The sequence below is a fragment of the Perca flavescens genome, chromosome 24 (genome assembly GCF_004354835.1).
Source record: "Perca flavescens isolate YP-PL-M2 chromosome 24, PFLA_1.0, whole genome shotgun sequence".
NCBI lineage: Eukaryota > Metazoa > Chordata > Actinopteri > Perciformes > Percidae > Perca > Perca flavescens.
The window spans coordinates 2,163,382-2,190,644 of NC_041354.1; the positions used below are offsets into that span (position 1 = coordinate 2,163,382).

Here is a 27,263-nt window from a genome sequence, read left to right on the forward strand (position 1 = left end):
TGCCATTCAGAGAAATAACTTCTTTTAAAAACACAGGAAACTGCACACATGCTGAAAAATAAGGTGGTTCGACTTTACCAACAGGGCACCCATGGGGTGAGGTGAGACGGAAAAACCAGAAATAACCATCATGAAAAGAGTAGCGTCAGTACCGTAACTAAAACAAGTGTGGATAGCGTTATCGTTATGTTAACAACGGCAAATATAATACATAGTCAAATATAACACATACATATCGTTCAAGCGTTTCACAGCTGTGGGCCTAAAAAGAACTTTGAAATCATTCTGTGGGGCATCATGGCATCCGTAACCAGTCACTCAGCACACTTTTCGCTCTAAAAACGCCCAACGGGATGGTCTTCATACTGAAAGAATGTTTGTTTTAAAGGATATTTTGAGGTGAAGTATTTAAATCAAATCTAATGCAGGTTTCTGACTTGACTTTCCTCTGGCCTCAGTGTGTAAAAGACTGCTGACTGTACTGCGTCCCCATCGTCCTGCGGTGGCCTCAGTGACAGCGTCACCAGCTCAGCGTGATAATCAGCCTCTTGTCAAAGGCTCTGGCTACACTGAGGTCATCCCGTTTCATTCACCCACATCTCTCATGCCATCACGCTTCCTGGAGCTATCGCTGGTACTATGCCAACAATACCACGAGGGTGTGCGAGTTTGAATGTGTGTATGATGGGACTGCAAATTAGTTTACTAGATCATCCGCGTAAAAGCTTGACGTAAAAGAAAAGCCAGAGAGAGAGAGAGAGAGAGAGAGAGAAAAGCAGAAGGATGACGTCCATTTGTTTTTACACAGCTTGAACCCATTAGGACATGGGAGCCCTCCACACCCTTCCCAAGAGGCACACACACACACACACACGTAGAGCGTCACAAAAGTCTGTGGAGAATTGCATAAGGGCAGGTTGACGTAATGTTTGGGAGCCGACCATCGCTACAGGCACCCCAGAGAGAGAAAATGTGAGGGTGTTGCCCGAAAAAGTAAAACTTCCCCTTCAGACTGACCGTGATACACACACATGCACACACATATAGTTATCACATGCAAGTTAGCGCACTCATCTGTCACAAGCCATTGTCATCACACTAAAAATGCAGAATATCCTTTAATCAAAGAAGTAAAGAGCGTTACACTCTGTCTGTGCGGCTCCAGGTAGTTCAGGGAAAAACATATGGGACAAGTTAAATAGGATACGAGAGAGGGGAGTTCCCTAAGACGCTATGATGTCAGAGCTCTCAGAGGTGCTGAGAGCTCGGCTCAAAACTGTACAGTGACATCAACTGAAGCGAAGAAAGTCCCTGCATGGGATTAGTCCATACATGTAGGAACAAAATGTAGAATCATTCAGTGCCCTGTCTGTTTAAAAAAAGGCATGATCCAACGCCTGCACTGGACCAGAATGCCGGAAGCTGGTAGCAGGACTTCCGAAATTGTATTTTGTACATTCCAGTATACAATATTCATTAGTGGGTATCACAAAATGAGTCAGTAAATAATCAAAATACTGTTCAGAAAAACAAAATTGAAGTGCTATAGGTGACTGGTGACCTGGACTTATCAAATTAAACACTTCATCTATGCTGATATTTACCTTTCTGTACAGGTACATGGTACAGGTACATGACGCAGCAGGATTTAAAAAGACCAATAGCAAGCCATCTTGACAGTGCTGACCTCTGAGGGAATGGAGAACCGGAGAGTCCAAAAAATACAGGAAGCTACCGTAGCTTAGCTGTGTTTTAGCATTGCAAAGGGAAGGTTAGGCCTCTACTGGCTTGGAGAGATCAAAGTCAGAGGGAAAAGAATATTTGTTTTCAAGCTACATAAATGATGAAGGGAAACACTATATTTTGGATTTGGTCCACATGCTTCAATTTATTCAGTATTTTAATTCTGAAGCTCAAAATGTCCGAATCTGCATTGAGTCCAAGGCTCCATTCTAGACGCTTCCTGTGTCCCCGAGCTGAACTATGATTTGGATATTGATGGAATGATATATTCCGCTGCAACTGATGCAATTGTTGTTGTAAAGGAAGGGTTATGGGACGCCAACCACAGCTTTATGGTTGTAAAGGAAACCCTGCATCCAAAAGTGATAATGGTTTATAGTGAATGTCCTTGACTTAGTGTGCACAAGCATTCCTGCTTAAATTCCTCGCTATTGATTGTCCATTAAATCTCTTTGATTTAACACAGGGCAGGCTGTGGCCTAATGGAGCTAACTTGAAGGAAGTAGCTTAATGTAGCAGTGCATAAATCCAACTAGAAGACAACAGACCAAGGAAAAATGAATCAAGACCTAGATTTTACTTTTCTTGCTCAGTACAAGCAAACTCGTGCAAATCCTGAGACTTATCTTACATTTCCCTTTTGCAGGCAGATGTTAAGCTTTTGGTGTGCTGCACCAGTATAAGATATACTTTTCTAAATCTAGTTCCTCAAGGGAGTCTATTAAGAAGATTATTAGCCAAAATTCTGCTGATCTGTGCAGTAACTCATGTTTAATCCGACGAATCTGCGTTCTATCTGTAAATTATTAATTTTTTACCTCAAGAAGACATGGTGTTATATGTATATGTGAGGAAAAAACACTGTAGCTAGTGGAGTCACTGATTCTCACTAATTGTTTGCAAATGAAACCGGAAAAAGAAAAGTCTTCTCTACAGGCAGGCTGGAGTTTAATTGAATTAAAAACACAACTTGTTGCAAAAGAGTGGGAAATAAACTGGAAATGATCCACATACACGATGGCAGAGAGGAAATATTTCATAGTGGGTTTACCAGAGCAGTGGTGGGAATCCAGTGTTGAGATCCCCTCAGACTCAGTGTTTCCTCTTCCTCTTCCAGAGCCCCCAGCTCCACTGCCCCCTTGATGTAGCCACAGTTCCTCTCAAGGATGGAGCGCAGCCCCTCCAACAGAACCACACTGGTGGTGCATCCCATGGTGCCGCCACACACTCGCCACCACCATGCAGGAGAAAAAAGATCTCGCTGTTGGAGCCTAATTTCTAAACTCTTCGACCTTATATTCCCGTTATATGCAGCAGTCCCAACGTGATCTCTCTACCTTGTCCTCTTCCACATGTAGAAAAAAAATTCCTCTTCCAGGTGTACTTAAAAGTCACTCAGGTAACCGTTTCCTCTCCCAAGGCGAGAAGGATTCCCAATCATTCCCCTTGAAACACAACCACTATCTTCGATGGCAAATCTCAGCCCAAGGGCTGAGACACTGAGTTGTATCCTCCTGTGTACGGCTCAGCAGGGATGGAGGGATGAGTGCGCGGAGGAGAGAAGCTGCTCATTTAGTCGGAGCAGGGTGTCGACTCTCCAACTCCTCTTCTTCCCTTCCTTCTTCTGCTCGGGGATGAGGATGCTCAGACACTCTCACTTTGCTCTCTCCCTCTCATTCACTCGTCTTCACTGGTTTGCTTTCGCTCCCTCCTTTCTCAACCTTGCCATCTCTCTCCATCATGCACACATGCCTGTCACTTTCACTTCTTCTCTCCTCCCAGCGGGCTCTCTCTCTCTCTCCCTCCCTCCCTCCCTCTCGCAGCTTAGTCATTTCCCTGACTCTGCATGCTTTGTTAACAGTAAAAGCAGACTGTTACCAACAAAGACGCACACACACACAAACTCACCCACACACACACAAACTGGCTGCCGCAGACAATGTTTTACTCTTTTTCTCTGCTTCTTGCCCTCCTTCCTCTTTCTCCCACTGACTACGGAATTACAAGGGATGCAGTCATTGTTTCTGATGTCATTTACATGTGCACCAAGACATAAAAAGGAGTGATTTAACTTCTCTTGACCCGCGTTGCCAGGCCCACAGCCATTAACACTTGGTCGGACTGATCCATCAAGCATGATGCGTCATAGGACAACCAGGACAAACCTGGCAACACTCTGCAATCACCATCTGATTAACATAACATCATCCTCACATCCTCTCTTCAGAAGCAAGGGTGTAAGCTGAAGGATACAAGCTTTTTTATGTAAGGCTAATTTAAATGCACATGCAAACAATTTTCTGAATTTTCTTCAGCTTCTCTCCGGTGGCTGGTGTAAATATTTCATCAGCGGATGACACAATCACCTACTTTTAAGTGGATGATGAAGCAAAATGGGTAAGAAGGGAAATCATATTAAAAAGCAAGAGAGAGCACAAAGTAGAAGTGGTATTTGGAATAATGGATAATGGAGAGACAACTATGATGGTGGCCATACATGACAAGAATAAGCTACATTTTCTGGAGAAAATGTATGTGGGCTTGATGCTGAAATTTTGCCACGGAAACATTTTAAACTGATGAAATACTGAAAAAGTTCAAGTTGCAGTCAAAATACAATTAGCACTTTCGGTGATCTTTCAGTGTACAATTGGTGGAGTGCCCCTTAAAAGTTGCTAGCTAGTTTGAGTCATTGCTGTGTTTTCAGGCTCATTTAAAAAGCCTCAACAGAATTCTTTGAACAATGTCATTACATTAGGGCTATCCCTCAGAGGATGCATTAATCTAATGAAATCCACACTGCACCCCACAATGCACCCAATAACCTTTTCACATAGACGTCTGCAAACTAGGGAGACCACAAATTGCACCAGACCACAAAATGATTTCATCAAAATCCACAGAAGACATTCATCAGTTGTAAACGGGGTGCAGTGGAAAAGATGGAATCCCCCTCAGACAGCAAAGCAAACATAATGCTCTTCTCAGATGCTCATCTTCTAATCCGCAAAACAGTCTACTACATCCTTCCTTGATCATCCATTTCTCAATAAAACTTTATGTTTTTTGCATTTGCAGTTTTAGACCAAAATGTGGATTTTTGTGTCAGCTTTTCAATGCAGTGAACCCTTAACACACTGTCTTTGATTCTGACAATTTAAATATGAGAGATTGAGGTTGGTCTCCTGGCAACAAGACACTGTTATTGTGAGAGAAAGTAAAGCAACGAATGAGGGATATTTTTGGTGGACAGCCATCACTCATGCCAATACACAGCGTCATTGCACAAGCAGCATAAACCCCCCGAAAAATTGGTTTATAGGGTGAATTACTAAATCAAACCCTTATATTGCATGACTAAGGAATGTGAAAGTGCCATGCCATAGCTAAATGCTGACACAATAATATAGACACACACAAGAGCTTCTTCTCCACTGCTCAAAGAAAGCACAAATCTTTGTCCTTACATGTTTGAATGCCTACAGCATGATCATTTCACAGTATCTCTAGGATAGAGGACTGAGGTAGAAGATGTGCATCACTGCTGCCTCCCACAGGCTGCTCCTAACACTGCAACAACACTGAAGCCTGACCTTTTTTTTGAAACCTTGTCTTTTCAAAAACAATCCCTCCACATCCATATGAACCAATCCACGTTTATTTTTGCATGTATCATCAGTCACGGGCCTGCAGATAGAGGGAATCCACGTCCAGTGTGATTACATAGCATAACAAGTTTGTTTTTTTAATCCTAATGACCGTGGAACAAGACTAACAGTCATGCTAGCAGCTTTGTGAATGTAAATAATTGTGCTTACACCAACATGCTTACATGCTCACACTGACAATGCTTGAATGTTGATGTTTAGCAGGTATAATGTTTACCACGTTCACCAACTTAGTTCAGCATGTTAGCATGCTAACATTTGCTAATTTGCACTAAACACTACTGTAAGTACAGCTGAGGCTGATGTGAATGTCATTCATTTCGCTGGTATTTGGCTATAAACCAAATATAAATAAGTGGACAAATTGAAAATAGGAGAAATTGATTTCATCACATCATCCATTTGGATTTATACTGGGTAATTTGTCTTTTGTTAAATGGACATTATACACAATCTTATATTGCATGAGCACTTGTCCACAACAGGGAAAGTAGTCATGTACTTGATCATGTTTCCATTGCACTTTTAGTGTATATTAGTGCAAGTTGTAACTGGTTCTCTTCATCTCAGGCAAATGTGCCAATAAAATCACCAGGGTCCTAAATTCAGGCTAACAGAAATGAATGTCACTGTCAAATCTGGGTTACACTCATGTGATTTGCATTTTGAGTGTCTCATGCCTGCAGGTAGTCTGACAGAATAGGACAGAAACCTCAAGGGCACAATGTATAAAAGGAAAATGGATTGTGTCTGTGTTCAGTAGCCTACTCTTCATGGCTAACAAACCAGTAATGAGTTAAACCATCACGCTCCATTTCAAAATATATATATATATATATATTCAGCCACTCGACCACTGGTTAATGCGCTCTAATTCTACCTATTTTAGACAAACTTTCACATGGAAGGAGTCTCAGGCAGCCAAAAGGATCGTGAATGACTTCCACACAAAAGTGAAATGGCTATTTTTACTCAGAGAACTGGGTGTGCAATTGTGTCAACTGGGTCAGATGAATTTTTTTATGGTCACTGCCCAATTATTGCAGAAAAGGCACGCTGTACTTCTCATTGAAATAGCAACTGTTTTGGGTATATTAAAGACACAAAGTTAAAGGGGTACTCCACCAATTGAAGATAAATTGAGACTACAAATGTGTAACAAACTGGAGGTGTGAACGTTAGAAATAAGTGGACATTTACCAGGCAGGGCAGGTCTAACCAAATATGCAATTGGTTGCATTATGGGAAATAGCTTTCAGTGTTTTCGGAGCTTGGTATTAGGGACTAAAAGTCAGTATATCTCTGCCTCTGTTGTTTTAATTTGGACCTTGTTTTTTTATCTGTTTCCCAACCGTCCCCCAACTTTATTGATGTTCAGTACAACAAAAAGGATGGCTCTCTTGGTGCTACACTCCACTACAACAATAAAAAGCACTAAAACATTACAAGACCTTAAGCAATCATATGCAAACAGTTAGTTTTCAGTTACTCATATATATAAACAGTAGTCTTTGCAATATGCCTAGATAAATGCTAGCCCTACTCACTCTTTGCATACAAATGCAAATGTAGCGGGGAAGGCTTCCCTTAGTGCAGGTAAATGTGTAGTGGAGTTGAATGCAGCCTTGGCCTGACCCCTCCCATGGCTAACCACTTAATCAAGGCTAGGCTACATAAGGCACCTGTGCCCCTGGGTCCTGTCTTTGCTTCCTGGTCTGTCCCTGCTGTGGCTGTGGCTGGTGTTCGTTGCACCCAGCGCAGCCAGGAGACTCTTGTTACCCCTCTGGCCCTGGGAAGGTGACTTTGTTCCCCTGATGTCCCGTCTTGGTGGTGGTGAGGAAGTTCAAGGTTTTAAATGGAATTTTAATATATATTAAAGTTGAGCCTAGTTAATTGTACACCCCCCCCCCCCCTTTTCAGGTTCCTCTTGCCCTTAGATTACTGCTTTTTTTGCCCTGACTTTTGCCTAGTTTTTTTTTGCCTAATTTCATAGTTTTGTCTCCTTTCCCAGTAGTTTCCCCCTTAGTTTTGTCTTAAGTTGATTTAATTATGACTTACCTCTTGGTTACCTTATTTTTTTATTTTTTTTTAGCTTTTGCTCATTTAGTTTCAGAGCAGGGTGCCATCTTGTTTGGAGGCTGGGCACCCGTGTTGAGGCTCCTTCATCCATGTGAGTAATTGCACAGGGACACGATATAGACTGGCTGTGAGGAATGCTGTGTGATTTACTGTGTCACACCTAGGGTGAGTAGCAGTGGCACCCCTGAACACTCCTCAGTGTAGTCTCTCTCCACAAGTGGCCTCTGCTTGGTTTGTTTATAGGTTATTTTGGGCTGAATTTTTGTATTCAATATGTTCTAACATTTCTATCAAGGCGGTTATTGTAATAAAGGATAATTTTATCCACCTCATCATTTATGAAGTTAACTTTGTTCTTTTCTTTGAGCAGTTCAAGCCCTGTCTTTGATTTGTTAGCAATAAAACCATTTGGTATACTTTGCACCACACGCCCCTGCCTCCTCTGTAACCAATCTGTGTGCCTTTTCTCTCTAGTTTCTCTAATCAATGTTCACATAGCATTTCCTAGGGTGCAATTCCCTAGGTTGTCTCTTTAATGTATGTTAAAATGAGCATGGAAAACTCCCAAACATTACCTGCTTATCATCGGAAGGTTATTGTGAGCATGTTAGCATGGTGTCAGTACAGCCAACAGAGCTGCTAGCATGGCTGATTAATGTGCTGTGTCCCAAATCCATAACCCTTATGAATTCTATACAGTATACTATATACTAATCATCATAGAAGCAGTTCATATACAAAAATCAACCTACTTAATTTTATTAATTGACAGGAAATTATACAAAACATGTGACGGGATGTCAAAACTGACTAAGGAACCTGCAAATTAAAGTTCCCAAGAGACTAAATTGTTTTTTTCCCCTAGATTTAATACTTCTGTTTGTAAGATCTTTCTAGAGCACCACAACCCACAATTCATGTTAATGTTCTTCAGCTGGGAGCAGTGTTATTTCTTGTTTCACTAGAAATGCATAAACTTCCATGGTCTGCTAAACCTTTTTGTTTTCATTTATCTCAAAGTGCTCATGATACAATGGGTGGATCTGTTTTTATGTCAGAAAAGTAATCTAGTAAATTAAAACCTAACCCAGAGTAGGTAATGGCTGACCCAGCGTTGTTACAGTAAATCATACACTGTCTAACAATCATACACAATACTGATGTAGTTCCTATCTCTAATGTATCTTGAGTGGTTTTGAAGTACTTGAGGAAAAATTATTTGGCAACCTCGTCTTTAGCCAACATTTTTCACTTAACCATTGGGGCATTGTTAAACATTCTTTCACAGTAATGAGATGACAATTCACAGATCTGTTGGAATTGTTAGTTTGTGAAACTGTCTGCTTAACTTGTAATGTTACGGTCTTCTAGGCAGATTCTTACAATAGTCAACAGAAGAAGCCTCAAAACACTAAAGATGTTGCAATAATTTGAAATCTCCCTTACACGCTCTCTTGAATAAACACTGCAGGCTATGTAGCAGTAACAAACATGCAGCAACTAGCCAATAAAAATGAGGTGGCACTCAAACAAGAACAGATTTATTTATTTTTTTCATTTGAGGCTTCAAGCTCTAAAGAATGATCACAGCCTTGTGTGCTGATTGTGGTGGAAACGGGCAACATGTCAATCATGTCATGAAGTAGGAATTTTGTATTGCGGTGATGCTGAATCTTGCTGTTTTGTCAAATTAAGGCTCTAAGGAAGGTAAATGACAGTCTAAGACTTGTCTACATACACACATGCCAAACTGGCCATGAAGGCAAAAAGACAGCGTGTGTTTACGCCAGCGTAAGGGTGGTAACTACAGAGTATGAGGTAGCCTAAATAAAGAAGACATGGAAACCGCATGGCCAGAAAAGCCTTAGCCTCAGCTATCAGCAGCAGCCACTTCTGACGGCACAAAACCAGCAGACGACCAAATGCCCCACTTCATCACCGGTCCTGTATCATGACACAGATATAGGTCAGCACTGTTAAAGCATCTGCAAATCTGCAGATTATTGCTGCCAGTTGTTTTTTTTTTTTTTTTTTTTTTTTTTTTTTTATGCTCTAATCAGACCAAATCCTCTAAAGTAGAGTCCACTCTTAAGTGGAAATCCAGTTTGAAGTGCAGGCCTGAACCAACAAAAAATGGGAGATGGTATTAAGGTATCAGGATGCACATTACAAGCTTGAGTTTCATAGCTAGAGATGCAGATGAAAAGTAGACTGACAAAAAGACAAGACTGTATCCATTTTTGTGTGTAGAAATGAGTAAAGACACTCTTTCAGCAAGGCAGAAAGAGGTATAAAAACCCAAGCAAGCATTTTCCGCAGTTGGAAGTGATTATAACTGCAGGGGCTGTCTTTACTGCTCTGCTCGGCCTCCACTTTGTTTACTAAGGTATAGCTGAGAGCCAGACACGCCTGCAGTGTGTGTGGGCATCTAACTTGCCTGATCTGGCCTCAGTCTTGAATCTAGATGAGTTATCACATATGCAGGTATTCATAATTGATGGTCTCCTGGGTGCTTAGTGTTTAAAAATAACCAGGACACCTACCATCATCTCATCCATTATTAAATACAGCCCAGAGATCTGATCTAACATCCATTATGCCACTCTGGACGAAGACAGAATTAATAGGCTACTATGACATAATTGTCAAGTGTGGAGATTAAGACTAAATAATGGATTGTGCTCCACTATACCAGGAAGAGTATATATATATGTGTGTGTGTATATATATATGTGTGTATATGTAACATTTGAGGCTCTTTATATGCAAACACCTGTCCATCGATAAAATCCTCCATCCTTACGTTTGATCCGATCAGAGTTGCCAGTTAAGCATCACACCGTAATCCAAGGCCAACCTGCTACTTGCTGGGTGAAATCTGAGTTGTTGAGGAAATTCTTTGATGTCCAGTATACTATATATATTTGCTTTTACCATACCAGCATGTCAGTCTCCATGTCAAATGGGCAGGGGAAACAGCTGCACCCTAAATACAGAGTCAAAAAATAGAGACACAGAAGTACCATTACAGGCACATAATGGGACCCAGATGCATACCTTGTGATCAACCATTAAGTTACAAAGTTGTTTAAGTACAGATTGCGGCTAATTCAGCCTAACTTTAATGTACAGTTGCCAAAATTAGTTAAAGGGGCACTTGTTTACTCGTCATGGGTAGTAGGCTACTATGGGCTCTGTAGGACTTTTGTGAAATCTAATGTCATAGTGATGTCATCTGGGTTATCTCAGCCTGGACTTGGAGACTACAAATGTATAACAGAAAACCTATGGTACAAATAGGATTTGTAGAGTTTGATAGGTGTAAGTATTTATAATTTAGGGAGGGTCTAACCAAATATGTTGTTGGTTTCACATATAAACCCCCTTAGTAAAACCACAAATTACCAAAAACAGTGACCTTCGGAAGTGTTGGTAGACATTTTTTCTTCAAGTTGGACAACTTACTCTCTGCAAGAAAACGAATAAGCAAATTTCTCAAAAGTATTCCTCTAAGATGTCCATGGGTGGGAAATCGGTGAGGGATAATGAGATTTTCGCAAAACTAGCAATTCCTCCTGGTTGGTCTGTGTTAACGGTCTCCTGTCTACACATCTTGCTCTATTGGCAAGAGTAAGAGTGAACAATTTTAAATTTGGAGAAAAATATAAAATGCCAAAACATACAGTACAAACAGTAGCTCATGTACTGCCCTACTGACAAGCACACCATTTTGTGCAACCAAATGTCCACTTTTGCTTCCCTTTTTGTCTGAGCGCATAGCCTCACTGTACAATGAAGGCAATGATGCACAGTATGTGAGTGTAACATGATGACCCATGCCCACCCCAAACAAAATGCAAACTCATTAACACTGACCAGATCTCATGCTCAGTGGTCAGTGGCTGGACCCCGGAGCTCCACCTATCCACAGGCACTTATAAAGAAAAGTCTCAGCAACATTTAGAAATCATACCAGCAAGTCAAGTGTGATACTACTGAAAGTACGCTTGATGTAGATGCATGGAAATACAAACATGTTTCGAAAACGTTTTACTTGCAGTGTCCTGGCTATGTTTTGAACTGACTTTATTGGTATACTATGAGCCGGATACACAGATGATTATATTGACAATTTAACTTGACAGTTAGGGTGGGTTTCATGGCTCCCAGGTCTCATTTTAAGTGAGACTAAACTGTCTGTGCCTTTTGATGACTGTATAACAAGATCAGTAGGCACACTGGGACCATGGAGAGAGACAGCAGACATAATTGACAGCAAAAGCCATTCGTTGCAGAAAGAAATGGCATATCGATTATGCAACAAGACACAGTCACAGGGTAACTCCCTAAGGATGACACTACAAAAGGTAAACTGAACCACCAACAGTGCATTCTGCAGAGAAATTAAAAACACAATTTACATTTAAGACGTGATTTATGAGGGAACAATATAACCAGTTTTAAGATGTCACACCTATACAACACCATCATCATCATCATTATAGACAAATGTTTCTCTGAGTACATATGCTAGGCAGCCTACATGCTGTATGACCTCCTGTCACACAGTAGTAAATAAAACCAACTAGATAGACTGTGTCTGGCAAATTTTACCTTTGTCATTACTCAGCTGCTCTGTCTAACCTATCTGGTTGCCATGTGCACCTGGGGCGTCAGATGACAGGATGAACTTAAGAAGTGTGCAGGCATTCATGTGTGTGTGTGTGTGTGTGTGTGTGTGTTTATTGTCCCCTAGAACTGGCGGTGTATATTTCAGTTACCTGGCAACCCCTTTCATAAAGTTGAAACAATAGACACGCTGCTTAATCCGACATGGGGAATATGCACCAGCAAGTGACAGGATAACTATACAAATGTCACCAAATAAATGATGAGTGATGTTATAGAATGGTATGTGGCCCAGCTCATAACTCAAGATGTCAGGGTTTAAGGCCATCCATAATTAGCAAGCACCTGCATTCAGTCGTCTTATGTGCATAACAGACAGTTTAGTTTTGTTTCTCTTACCATCAACACTGACGTCCTGACAGCCTCGGAGACGCTTTGCCTCAGCTCTGCGGCGGTGCCCGGTTTGTTGAGCCCCCGGGTAAACTTCCTCGCCTCAGGTGGAGCAGAAGCCATTGTACGGATTGCCTTTCATCAGACAGCCAGGTACTGAGAATAGCAGACTGTGAGGGCTGTTCCAAGCGGCGGTACGCAGGCTGAAACCCTGAACTCCAGGCTGTCCGACGTGCGTAAATGCACACTGGTGACGCTTTATCCTTCCATAACGCTTCTCTTAAACTTTACATAAGCTCAGTCATATCTACAGTAGTACAGGATACCAGGAGATGACTTCACTTGTCCAGAGCAATCGGAGAGCAACATCCAAAGCCAGCTACGCTCTGTCCCGTCAGCGGAGGTCTCTTGCGCAAACTGGCACGCCCCCCTTCCTCAGTGTAATAATGCCCAGTGGAACTGCACTGTAAACGAACTCATCATATTTGAAGGCTATAGTAAGGGTGAAAAGGTGCTAATGTAGGCTATATAACGTGACTGCTTTATTTCTACAGTGTGGACACTCTCGAAATACCACTTTATGGTATTTTCTATCTTTGGCATAATGTTTCCATAATAGATAATAGTTAGGAATATTAAATGCCTCGGAGATTTAGAGAGCAACTAATGCCAAGTATTTCAATCATTCAAACATTTTGAGGTTATATAACCACAAAACGCACACTGTTCTGCCGTAGGCACTAGGCACAGGCTAACATTGCCACCTGCTGGAATGAGTATTGTTTTAACCCATAGCTTTAACCATAAAGTCTGTGTTTTAGGCTTTTAACTCTGTATAAAGTTATTTGACCACACAGAGGCAGTAAAGTAACATTAATAGTTGAATAACTAGTGATGCCTTTAATAGCGATCGGAAATAGTAACTTTTAGGTCAACGTGTGAAACATTGAAATAAGGGGATATCAATGAGAATAATGACAACAACAACAACAACAACAACACAATAATAATAATAATAATAATAATAATACTAATAATAATGTGCATATATTATTAGGCTATTGCAATGTTTTCAAAAAAATATTTTCAATTAGCCTTTTACAAATAATTGGCAAATAACCAATTGCATAGGTTGCATTCAGATTGCTTAAATTGTTTTATAATGCATGTTCATATTGAGCTAAGCTTTAACAGTGTTTACAGCTAACTAAAAACTCGGAGAATTGCATCGAGAGCCTGATTGCAGCATATGTTTTTTTCCAGGGTGTTTTATCCAGAGTCTGCGGCACAGCGGCGCTGCAGCACCCCTCCCGCCTGTGTAGGACTGTCCTCCACCCCCAACACCAACCCACAGCAACCTGATACCGGAGACGAGCGGTCCAGACAAGCCTGCAAACGAGGCGTTCCCAGCCGCCCTGGCTGTCTGCACAGTGGAGCTCCAAGCCGTCATTGCATTTGTATGCTGCCGACTGCTTCGGGGAAGATCAGACCAAAATATATACTATCCCTCGACCCGTCGTCTGCTAGAACGGGAGTAATAATCGCTGCAAACCAGAACAGCTCACTGTGGCGCGGTTGACTTGTGAAATCTTTTTTCCCCCCACAACGAAGACCGTGAAATGAGACGGGACGCGGAGAACTATCGGGCTAGCTATTAGGCTAACATCGGTTAGCGTCGATAGCAGTCAGCCTGCAACCTAACCGAGCTAACGTCAATTGGTTAACGTAACGTTTATATGCCAAATTCGTGCCTGTTGTTGCGAAAGGGTGGACTATTTTTTAAAGTTTACAACTGAGAATGGTCTGAACTTACACGAATTAGTTGTGCGTCGGTTATTTTTGCGATATTTACCTTCTTTGCCTAAGTTTTATAGGACCAGACAGTCGCCCTAGGCAGCTAGCATGTTAGCTAGCAGATATGGACGTTGTTGGCTGGCTAGTTGCAGATGGCAGACCCGCCAAACAAGTTAGCTGCTTGGTGTATCTGTCCGGTCTGTGCGGGAGTCGATAGCAGGACCAACTTTTATTGGCAGTAAATTTTTGTTATCAAATCACGTCAACCGAACCCAACACCACAGAGCCTCATTTCTCAATGTGTGGTTCCATGCCTGAGAGATCAGTTCAAGTTATTGAGCTGACGTGAGGAAAAAGGGGGTGAAAACAAAGTGGCATCTACTAAATAAGAAGACCAGAAGACGTATAATAAATACTTTAAGGAGCTCCAGCTACAAGACCAAAGTCGGTGTACACTGTCATGGCTCTGGGCCGAATCACAATGAAGTCACTCGCTAAATTTGGGTTTTGCCTGACTATTCTCCTGACTTCTGTGGCTGGTAAGTGGCTTATTATTCAATTGATTTTTGGAAAGAGGTAAATGTGCTTCTCATGAATATTTAATGTTTTCCTTTGGTTTCCTGCTGTCTGTATTTCGTCCACATAGCCGGTTGGTGCAGATGTTCTAGCCTGAATAATGTGAGCTACTTCAGCCTCTACCCAAATTACGCTATTTAAAAAAAAGAATAAAAAAAAAGGGGCAGACCTAGTGTTTATTATATTTCTCATTTTTTTTGGAATGTTAATACAGATAGTCTTCCTTATAGACAGTCAATATCAGACATACATTTCATAAATCTTCACATCATCCCTATGTTTTGGTGTGTCTGGCAGACCCGTCTGTCTGTAACTATCATTTCCATCTTGTTGTCTGCCTGGCTCATTTCTGGAGCGAACTGTGTAGCTCACCTCATTATAGTTAAGTAAACCTTCATAGATATATTCTCTTGAACAGAGCAGCAAGTGTACCCCTGGCTCATTTTTAATCATTCTGTGTACAAAGGCCTGGAAAAACACTGCCAAACATACCGCAGTCCTTGTCTGCCAAGTTGTGCCCCTGTTTTAGACTTTGGGCTAAAGCCAGGCTTCTGTGAGACCTTGGGCATGATAAGATAGTGGCAGGGCTGCATAGAGATGGAGGAACAGTGCAGGAAAGAGTGGAAGGTGGAATGTGTGGGAAGACAGGAAAGGTATTTTGCAAGATGGGTAATTCAGGTGATAGAAGTTCAACATGGTGCTTAGACTTTGGCAGTGTGTTTAAAAATAGGTGGTCTTGCAGTTAGGTTTGTTCATCAGGTTTTACAGCCAGGTGTGTGGGTGTGAATGAATATGTGTGTGTGTATAAACAGCTTCCTAATCATGTATTGGGAGTGTGTGTGTTATTGTTGAGGCTCCTCCATCCATTTATAGAACGGGTGTTATCAGAAGCACAGAATAATAACTGCTGTAGAGGGAAATTTTTTTATGTGTGGAGCTTAATTTGATTGCACACAGTGTGACTGTGTTCATAAGTTAAAGCTGGTAGTACAGAGAGACAATACCCATATTTGCATTTGCATTAAACAGACAAGTGGTAGTCTGAGTATTTTTTTTAATTCCCAAGCAAGCACTGTAATTGTTAACAATGTCCACACAGCATTTCTGACTTCCTCCGATTATGACCTCATACATGAAGAAATACGGGATACAAGCATGCTGCTTTAACTTAAATTTAGTAGTGTGTAGATGAGTATGGTCAAGAAGCGGGGTGATTCAGCAGAGAGAGCGGGGCATGATGCATTTAATGAAGAGATGAGTTGTCCGGTTGTGACGTAGGATCCCTAGGGGGTAATATTTAGCAAAATGTAAAACTGCAATTCAGCATGTCAGCCTGCACGCTGAAAGATATCTCATCACAAAATATTATTGCTTTGATAAGCTCACCTCTGTGAGACATGGCATGCAAATTAGTATTCCCCGAGAGCGGTTTAACGACTACAGTGACTGGCAGAAGATTTACATATTTACTCAGTAATCAGTACAAGACGATTAATGGATACTTATATGCATGCGTGCCATGTAAACAGCTAATAAATTCCAATTAAATCATCACTGTACAAAATGATGTAGGGCAGCAGTCAGATTTTGTTGTAATAATGACTGTAAAGAGACAGGAGACAAAGTACTTGCTCTCTCTGTGGTGCCGTTTGGCTCCTGAATGCAAAGCAGAGAATCCTAGTGCCCATTTCTTTAAATGATACTTGTAACGATGATGATGTTGATGAGAGGAAGCAGAGGACCCAATCGTCTTTAGGAGCACGGTTAGTCATGGTTCTGACTCAATACCTTTTCCTTTGCCCCCTCTGTCTCTGCTCCAACATTATTGCCTCCCATCATTCCCTTTTACCGTCTCAGCTATTACCTCTGTTTATTTCGTTTTCAAATTATTTTTCATTTCCTTCCACCTGCCATGTGTTTAACCTGTTTTCAGGTGAGCCTGTGTCGTCCTTCTGCTCCCTGTCCCCTGTGACTAATCAGTGTGTGGGTGTATGCCTGCTGCTCCAAAATCTGGAGTAGAAACTGTTCCAAACATGGCACAAGCCTGCAGACACTACCTGCGGCGTGACCACAGGTGTTCCTCAGCAGTGACTTTAAGGGGGACAGACTTTAGCTCAAATTGTTATCAAGTAAAGTTCAACTTGTAGCATACGCATGCTCATAATGTATGCCACAGCCCACACCCGGCACTGATGTCCCAGGTAAACTGGAGGTTTTGGGGTCCAAAGAGGATTAGAGCAAAAGTATTATACCATAGCATGAAAAGGACTGCTCATTTGCTCCGCTTGTCCAAACTCTGAAGCTGTGTTTCTCGGGCCTCATACTGTGGCGTTGACAGGCCCACTGTTCCCCAACCAGGCTGCTACTCTCCAGCCACGGGGGACTCTTGAAGCTGTCGGCTCTGCGGTCACATCAGCGGCTCAACAGAAAGTGGCTTGAGATTACGGACTTGCTCTGAATGGCTGTGAGTCTGTTTACCGCATGGGCTAGCTCAGATTGGAGACCACAACATTTGGTGAGCCAGGTACAGACTGCTGTCAGCCCTGGCATTTTCAATCAAATTTTAATGGAAAGCTTGGTTGGAGAAGACTAAAGATTAAAAATTAAATGCCAAGTACAATACATACACAGGAATTTGCCTCGGTGACATTGCAGCAGAGACATTTTGAAAACTAGGAAAGGAAGGGCTGTAATAGTGCAGAGAGAGCACAATAAATCTTCTTCGTGTATTATGGACTGCAACTAATTATCATTTTTCTCATCAATTAATGGGGAACTTCACAGATTGTACACAAACAAAGTGTTTCCCCATGTGTTATGGACTACTACTGCTTATGTGAAAAAATGTGTTCTTTAAATCTTTAGTGTCTCCAGAGGGAGTTGTGTAAAGTCTGATAAATGTCCTCAAGTGATGTCACTTGAGTCAGCATCAGTTGAGCCTAAAGACTACAAGTTTGAAAATTTTAAAAATAAATCTAGGGGTGTGGCATTATCAAAACTTTTTCGCTCCTCATCTCTGCTTGAGGCTACATCAGCTGCTCCTAGCATAACACACTCAACCCTCAAACGGGCCTGGCAGTGGTCAATTTGCATTGTGGGTAATGTAGGCGTAAGGTTTTGACAAAAAAAAAGAAATTGTGGAATAAAAAAAAAACAACATCTCTGGTTGTTCTGTATCGATTTGGTCCATCGTGAGTCTAACAGTGTTATGTTTTGTCCAAATTACAGTCCAACACCCACAAATATTAATTTTGAAAAAGATACAAAACTGCAAAAAGCAGCTCTTGAGTTATGCCACCATCTTATACCATATTCATATTTTTTCATAATAAAAATTCCAGCAAATGTACATTTGTTAAAAAGGCTTTAATGTCAACTAAAATGAAAGCCAGAGACATAAGAAAGCAGCACAATAATTAGAATGTGTAATGTTAATGTGTGTGTTTCAATTAACACACTTTGGTTGCCCAAAGCCGAGGGGCCCACACTACCAAGCTGCATCACCTATAGCTGTCAAGTTCATCTGCTGAATGTGCATTATGGTCTTTTTGGGGTGTGGATGCAGCATCCTTCTGGAGGTAAACACAAGGATACTATAGGGAAAGGTAGCTCATAAAATATTAAAATCAGTTGTCAAACTGCGAGGCAATCAATGTGTAGAAGCTAAAATAGAGTTCATATAATGATGAGTACTCACGACAGGAAAATAAGCAGTTGCAGACGCCAAAGGATATAAAAGCACTGCGCCCACTTTAATATTTTTTATATTTTGCACTCAGTCCACATTATTTTGTGAGAAGAGATGACACTGACTGCAGCTAGAAACAGACCAATGGATGCTGGAATGGAGGAAGGGGTGGGGGGGCATTTGGTCTCTAATACAGCTAGCCTTGTACTCTATTAGATGAAAAAAATCAATATCTGTCTCTCTTAGTACCTTGGTTTGAGTTCTGAGCAGAGGTAAAAGCAAAGCGTGATACAATAGAACAGTGTTCAGCCGACCTTCTGGTTTGGCAAAAAGGAGAAATTAGTGGATGTTTTATAAAACAAAAGGTGCAGCCTTGAGATGGTAACTCAGAGTGACAGCCTATGATTAACACGAAGCGTTCTCCTTGGCCAGCAGAGACAATAAGTCTAGAGCGCGCAAAAAATGTTGCTCAGACTATAGATGAACTGTTTCGGCGATGGTGGTTTTCATGGATGGAAGCTTTAGAAAGAAGGCTACTTGTTAGCAACTGCAAGGCTTTAAGGTGATATCACACTTGCTTTTATTATAGTAGCCGGGATGCCATATCTGAGGTTATTGTAGATGTCCCCTGTGTATATTTTATGTTTAGTATGTTTCTATCAACATCAGCTTATAATAATTGCAAAACAAGGTGCAGTTACTAGATCCCAGTATTACAAGCGATCAGTGGTAAAAAGTACAGCTTTCAGACCAATTTTGCACTCGCAGCATTCCTCTGAGAAACGACCCAGAAAGAAAAAAGATAGGGAGAGCAGAAGGTGGCTTTTGGGGGTGATAAGTATAGTCTAGCCGATACAGATATCAATATTCTAGTATTATATGGTTTGGCATTTCTGTACTGCAATGTCTTGTTACTTGTCAGCCAACATATACACCGATATATCAATAGCAATTACATAATATTGACCGATATATTTGTCTAGCTCTACTAATAAGGTTCAGCTTTTCTCGATGAATCATTTGCTGTGTAAAATGTTAAGAATTTTTGCTTAACAAATGAGCTTAATGATTATCGCAATAGTTACCAATACATTTTTCCATCATCGACTAATTGTTTCATTTCATTCTTAAAAAAAAAAAAGATGAGGTCTTAGTTTGCAATAACATCACAGCACCTGTCACAGCTCTCACAGAACAGGTACCCCATCATACCAGACAACCGCAGGCTGTGGAGCTTGTCAAGCTAGTATGTAGCCAATCAAGCCTGTAGTGGCTGTTCATTTATTCAACAAGGAAAAGATGTTCTAAACAAAGACTGCATTCAAACGCAGCCTGTAACCAAACTTTTGCTTGCTCATAAATAATCTGAGATTATGCCCCCTGTGGTGTGATGGTAAACACCACCTCGGTCACTGTGTTTTCATCACATGTTCAGGAAAGTTTAGGTATATGGGCGGGGAGGGCAGGGGTGGAGTATAATATATTTGATATAAATGCATTGTGGTCAATAATGGAGGCCTCTAAGCTTTGAGGGTCGTGTAAGCCCCAGGATTAGCATAACTGTACCAGACCCAGACAGACCCAGACTGAGCGGTGGTGTTTTTGAGGGGGGTGGGCAGTCCCGAGGCAACAGATGGGACAGATTAAAGCCCCACACACACACACACACACACACACACACACACACACACACACACACACACACACACACATATCTGTAAACTCAACCAGGAGACTTTGAAATTGTGGGTGTCAGCAAACCCATCCATCCTACCTCAGCAACAAGCATGCGCCCAAACAACAGCAGCAGGTGCGATTAGGGACGATACATGTCTCTGATGGCTGGAGTCCTGCAGCAGCTTGAGCTTTCGCGATAATGAATACACCGTACACATGGGCATCCGTAGTGCCTCTTTGCATTATAAACATTTTTTGTCTGTGGATGCAGTAGCCATGCATGATGGCATATTATTGGCGGCTGGTTCACATGGTGGAAAAGGTAAACCCTAGAGAGGACGCTTCAAATGCATATATTTTTCATACACGCACAGAATCCGCAGTGTACAAAGGCTCTACATAGCAGCTTTATGCCAGTTCTCCCATCTTCCCATCAGCACCCAAGCAAGAGAGCACGCATGTCTGCAGAGGAGATGGTGCGTGCACGGGTGTATTAAACACGTTTCAGCATTATGGCCTCCTCTGCTTATTCGCCCCCTCTGACCGTGTGTTTCTGCCTCTAATCTTGGATTTGAACTCGGAACCAGTTGTGGAGAGAAAACAGCCAACACATCAGTGCAGTCTGTGACTTTTAATCAAGTCTCAGACTGCCGTGTCTTGCATCTCTCCAATGGGCCTTGGCAGTAGGAAGAAGAGAGCCTGATTAGATCGCTGTTGTTTTTTAGCAGCGAGGCTGAGGGGAAGGGGGTAGTCCATGGTGGGCGGGGGGTGCACCGAAGGCCAATTGGGGGAGGAGGCTAAGAGGGGGGGAGAGATTAGCAAATAACTGGGCCATGGGTAAACACTTAGCAATGCCCGCCATCATCCAATGAACAGGCTTGGAGCAGAAAACTACTCCGAAGCCTTTTGATATGACTACCCTCTCTCTCTCTCTCTCTCTCTTTTTCTCTCTCTCTCTCTCTCTCTCCCCCTCTCTCCCTCTCTTCTCTTTCTCATCTGCCTCGCTCCACTGGCCTTGCCTGCATACTCTGACCCACAATCCAGTACTGCAGTGGAAGCCAAGATCACACAGCAAGCTCCACAGAGCAGAACCAGGGACAGAGCCTGCCACAGTCAATCGGAGATAAACACAGAGATTGGCATCCAACCAGAAACGCTCCTAAGAAAGACTTTAGTCAAAGAACCAACCACAGTCAAGCAGAGTGGCAGACAAACCAATGAAATCAGGAGTGCTCCCATGGCTCAGACTGCAAATGAACAAAGCCTGGTTATAACTGCTTGGGTTTGAGCTACATCCCATGCTACACTTTCTTGCTTCTCTTTCCACTTTTCTTTGTGTATTGAGCTACTAAATCCAATAAATATATTTCAGAAGCTGAATAGTCCCTATTTGTTAAGAATGTGAAGGAGATGGGAATTAAACAAGCAGTCAGTGTTCTCCATCTCCGTTGTGCACGCTTGTTATGTGCCGACACGCCCACCCAATGAAACAATTATCTATCACCATTGGGGTACGTGATATCTAATACATACTTAGTAGTAGGGTTGTGACAATAACCGCACGGCCGCAATACCATGGCCATGTGACGCCTACCGCGGGGTTGAGTTCATCACCGCAAATCTTTTTGTAGGGTCAATCTCATGTTATTCCATTGCGCAATGCGTTCAGAGATTAGAGCTGTCACACACATCCCCAGTCAGAAACACAGATTCATCATTATAGATTGTTTTTACAAAGTCTCCAAAAAGACACTGCAGTTCAAGACTGGATCACAACGATTTTGAAAGGGACACGATCGCACTCGAGCCAATGATGAGTATTGGTGGTATACCGCTGTGATATGTTGCTTATTCACTGCTGAAATGAAATTCCGTACTGTCACAGCCCTTAGTACAGTTACTATTGAGGCATTGCTTTCTTGCTTTGTATTAATGCAACAAAAATGTATTTAAATATAAATATTATATAATTATAAAAGCATTAACATTTTCCCTTACAACAATAAAGTAAAATCACACTTGTTAATGAAAACCCCAAATCAATTTCTAGATTGAACTTGGCATAAGCCTATTACCTGCTGTTTCAGTTTTTTTCATGCCCAGGAGTTCTCAAAGACCGAGCATCATTATAGGGTTTTTCATTTCATAGCCTTGAATTGTAGTAACATTTTTAATAATTCATGTCAGCATACAGTATCTACCCAGCTTTGGGAGAAAGACATGAGATACTCTTCTCTATGGATTTCTTCAGTCCTGGTGTACAAGGACTGTTTGTTTGTCTAAGTGTCTATGGGTGTTGTCACCGGTTCTGCACTTCCTTCAATTGTTCCCTTATGTTTCTCCTCTTTTACCAGGGTTCCTCCTCTACAACCTTTGCCCTCACCTCCACAGCCCAGGGTCCTCATTTATAAAACTGTGCGGCGAATTTGCATCAGAAGTGGCGTACGGACGAAACATAGGATGTGACACGCCCCAAATGAATATGCATCCATACCGACATCTTGCGCACAGAGGAAAACAAAACAAAGGACTTTCACTTAATGTTAAGTTGTCGTTCTTGTTAGAGAGGTGGAAAAGAAGAAAATATGTTTGATGGGCACAGTGTGGGCATTCCTAATGCCAAAAAAGCTGTAGAGTGACATGTTGCAGATGCAGCCTCAGAGGTCGGACCGTGGCCCAAATTAAAAGGAAGTGGTCCGATATTAAAGTTGATACAAAAAAAAAAGCCTAGCGCTACTCCGAGAAAGGAGTACACCAGAGCTAACCCCTCTTGAAGTGGGACAGGCACGGCGTGATTTCTCCGAGTGCTCCTCTGTAACGCTGGGCCCAAAACGGCACAGGACAGCTCGAGGAAGACGGAACCGGCTCTGAGGCCACTCAGTCTTCTTGCCATTTGTCTCCATTTGCCACATCTTCCAACAGTGCAAAGCCAGTCATTGTGCGTCAATACGCATGGCATGCCTTTCTGTACCCATCAATTTGATTGTATCTAAAAAGCTAAAGGTGTCGGAAATTAATCTAATTGTAAATGGCAAATAGTTCTGCGCAAGCATTAGTAAAAATGTTCTATTGCACCTTTCACAGTGGTTAGAACATGCTTTAGACCTACAATAAAACAAACATTTAAATCAAAAATAAAACGATCCAAATCCATAAAAAATAAACACTGCATAAAACACTGATACTGTATATGATGACCATATTAAAACGACAGACGGAGGCATCGAAAACAGCATCAGCGTAAACATTATTTGTCCAGTTTATCGTATTATTCATGAGAATAAATTCCATTACATGCCAATATAATTACAGAACATTTGTGGGGGTTGTTTGCGCAAATATATCTTGAATTTACGACAGTATTTTGTCTTATTTTGTCCGTTTTTCACTGCAGATGGATCAAACCGGTGATTGTGTAGGATATTAATTGTGAGAATGGCTTTGTGAATTCTTCATATCATCAATGAGAGGCAATATTTCGATTTATTTTACACAATGGTCTCGGTTTCACATGTTTCATCCATCTGCCGTCGGTGTCGCAGTTTCTCCTTTCACCCGTTTCTGTGCGTACGCCTGGGTCAGAGTGGACCGCACGTTTTCCCGTTAAGTTTGCTTTATAAATCCCAATGCTTCCGTAGAGAGCAGCGTATGTCTTCTTTTGTGCGTACGCCACGTTTATAAATCAGGCCCCAGGTCTGGGTCATAATTAGAAAGGAAGTTTATTTTAGGCAGAAAAGATCATTGTTGAGGCTGCCATTATGTTTAGCATTGTGCTTTTTTTGGCAAATTGCTTGATAACAACTTCTAAAAAGGTAACAAGAGATTAAGACTTAGAGTCAAAAGTAAAGTTCTAAAGTAAGCTAGTAAACCGGACATGCATTTGTTTGTAATTTGTAGGGCAAACCTATGGTTTAATCCATTCCTTATGCTATTTCTCTTTTTGGAAAGGCTTAAAAATGTAATAATTGGACAATCGCTGTTTAGGGGAGGGGTTTCACGAATGGTCAATTGATGCACTGTTCTCCAAACAAATCTTGGCCCATATCTGCATGACACAGGCAATCTGTTGACTCTCTTAGTACTACAGATATTTTAATTGAAATTTAAACAGTTTTTCATTATTTAAAAAAAAAAAAAAAAAGACGACCTAGAGTGTTTTATTTCCTTTTTAAACTTATCATCAGTTGTCAGATTCCAATAAATCAGAGCTTATCCTCCCCTTTAGCAGTAGAAAAGTCAAATATCGATAAATATCTGCCCATTATGTCTCCCCTTTTAATGTTCTGGTTTAATGGTAGAGCTGATGCTCATTTCACTGAGATCCACTATTTTTTCCACATCTTCCAAGTAAAGAGCTTGAGATTGACTGTGGGCAGAAATGAAAACCCAGCTCCAGGAGACGATTGCTTTTTTTTGTTCATATGCTCAGTATTTATTTGGAATATTTCATGCTTGTATTGCTTTTTTTTTTTAAATAGCTTTTAGTTTGATACAATGAGAACATGCACAGCATAATATGTATAATGATAATGTAGTGTGTGTACTATTTGGTGGTCATTTTAACCCAGCACTTGTGCTGTAAATACTGTACATGCAAGTAGATAATCATCTTCCCCGTTGGGAATCTAACTGCTAACCCTGGCAGTGCCATTGCCGGCTCATTGAAATTCAGTTTCCTTATCAAAACGAACATTCCTCCACTTACTTAACCCTTAGTTTGAACTCCTTTCCTACTCTGCATGTACACAGTGTGCTTCCCCCTGTAGGCAAAGTCAGTCCCACAGAACAGTAGGCAGTAGAAGCCCACAGGTTGAGGGCAGCTGAGGCCCACAGTAGCCCAGGGTTGATAGCTTTATCTGACGATGGCAGCAGAGGAGAGAAGTTGGCGGCGTGCCCAGCAAAGCTACCACTCTATCGTGTCACCTTTTGCCCACACAGGCTAGCTTGACCTTGGGCAGGGAACAGTCCCCCTCCACCCCCTCCACAGCAGACTCTCCACCCCCACCCCTCTTCCCGGATGAAGGAAAGGGAGGAGCTGGGGAGTAAGGGAAACAAACTGGCACACCATGTTTTCCCTTATCTGAAATTACCCAAAACACAGGCTACGTACACAAACACACGCACTCTGACTTTGGCTCACACTAATTCTCCCTGGCATCGCACTCTCCCAGACGTTCACTGCAAATCAACAAGCAAACTGTCCATTTCACAACTGGACACATTCTGGCTTTTCTTTTCACTCAAGAAACACACAATTTAACACCATCTTAAAGTCATCCATATTTTCTGTAAACCCAACATAGAAAATAAACGTTGGCCAAAAGCTTTAAACAAGATTCATTTTTTTTTTCTTTGCACTGTGTTTTTATGGTAATCTTGCAGTTTTAGTTAATATTTTAAATATGGATTTTTTTCATCATTTTTTTTCTTATGTCCACTTTTTCTCTGCACTGCTGAGTCTGTTTGTGTTATGTCCTTCAGGCTACAGTTTAAATTGCTATTGAGCTTTGCCTGCAAAGACGGATGCCTCTCACAAGCCAGACAGCTATTTCTCAGCTGTGGATTCTTATAGACAGACACAGTAACACTATCAATCTGTCTCGGTTTAACAAAGTGTGTGTGTGTGTGTGTGTGTGTGTGTGTGTGTGTGTGTGTGTGTGTGTGTGTGTGTGTGTGTGTGTGTGTGTGTGTGTGTGTGTGTGTGTGTGTGTGTGTGTGTGTGTGTGTGTGTGTGTGTGTGTGTGTGTGTGTGTGTGTGTGTGTGTTTATATGCATAATGAGTAAATACTATCTAATCTAAAGTGTTATCCTCTCCCTTCAACGCACTAACACAAACTGCCTCCATCTTAGAATGTCATTTAACCGTTTTATTCACTTTGTTGCCAATGCAAAGCTCAGCTCTGTTTTTCTAGAAATTTCTTTTGACTCCAGCTCCTGTGTCTTTTCACAGCGGCGCAGGGTGAGGAGAGGGAGTGTGCCTTCACCGACCAGCAGGAGCAGTGGGAGATGGAGCGGGTGGCGCGGGGCGAAGGCCGGGTCTCCCCAGAGAACACCACCATCCGATGTGCCAAGGGCAGCCACTGCTTTGGCCTGTGGGAGAAAAGTCCTCCAGGCGACGTGCGACTGGTCAAACAAGGTGCTACTTTTAGATACCTCTACTAGCACTGTATTCAAATCAGATGTTTTCTTTTTGGAGTCAGATTTGGCTGATTCGACCATTCGATCTCCCTATCGAGATGTGCTACTTAGCACATGTGCTGCAGCATTATTTCATAGGGGATATGGGTCGATCGAAATACTCTACTCCTAAAATCTTAAATAAAGTATCAAATAATATGCTCCCCGTATTCTTACTGCACATTTAACCCTGTCTGTAATCACACACTTAAATAAAGATGTCCTAATACTGGTAGAAATACACCGAAACTCAAAAGGAAAAAAAAGAAATGCACAAAAACACATAAGGTCACATTTTTTGACAAGGCAGCATAAATTGTCAGCACAACCCCCTCACCCCGGACCTCGCCACTTCCAGGGGCCGTGGACATAATGCCCGCTGCACCCTCTCTCCCTGTCGGCAACCCACCCGACCCCGCCTCGTTAACCATGCTTTTGTGGGTGTGACTTTTTTGCTGGGTCATCACCATTCGTATCTATAAACCACCTGTGGGAAATGTGTATAAAGAAATAGGGCAATCAAAAAAAATAAATTGTTTTGGTTCACTGTACAACTGAAAAGTATTCTATCAATATTTTGCTATTATCATTACTATCCGTCACTTCTCTCTGTCAGGTTGCTGGACTCACCTGGGTGACCACAAAGGTTGCCAAGACGACCGCTGCGTGGTGACCAACCTCCCTCCACAGATTCAGAATGGGACATACCACTTCTGCTGCTGTGGCAGCGACATGTGCAATGTCAACTTCACAGAGGACTTCCCCCCACCCAGCCCCACCACGGCGCAGTCCATCTGTAAGAACATATTTGCACACTTGCATAAAAGTGGAACCACAGTTCA

General features: G+C 41.8%; 2 protein-coding genes across 3 annotated transcripts in view; one reads left to right on the plus strand and one right to left on the minus strand.

Annotated features, from left to right (window-relative positions):
* The window catches only part of dock9b (dedicator of cytokinesis 9b), a 57,675-nt gene extending 44,269 nt beyond the window's left edge, over positions 1 to 13,406 (minus strand). The window contains exon 1 of one of the 2 annotated variants that reach the window (XM_028571973.1): positions 12,519 to 13,406. In XM_028571973.1, coding sequence (XP_028427774.1) covers positions 12,519 to 12,632 — 114 coding nt within the window. In that variant the 5' untranslated portion in view covers positions 12,633 to 13,406. The remainder of the gene's footprint in view (positions 1 to 12,518) is intronic. The other variant, XM_028571978.1, reaches the window with a different exon arrangement.
* A 369-nt stretch (positions 13,407 to 13,775) lies between these two features.
* The window catches only part of LOC114550971 (bone morphogenetic protein receptor type-2), a 32,069-nt gene continuing 18,581 nt past the window's right edge, over positions 13,776 to 27,263 (plus strand). Inside the window, exons 1-3 of the mRNA XM_028572011.1 lie at positions 13,776 to 14,842; positions 26,195 to 26,380; positions 27,038 to 27,217. Coding sequence (XP_028427812.1) covers positions 14,764 to 14,842; positions 26,195 to 26,380; positions 27,038 to 27,217 — 445 coding nt within the window. The 5' untranslated portion in view covers positions 13,776 to 14,763. The remainder of the gene's footprint in view (positions 14,843 to 26,194; positions 26,381 to 27,037; positions 27,218 to 27,263) is intronic.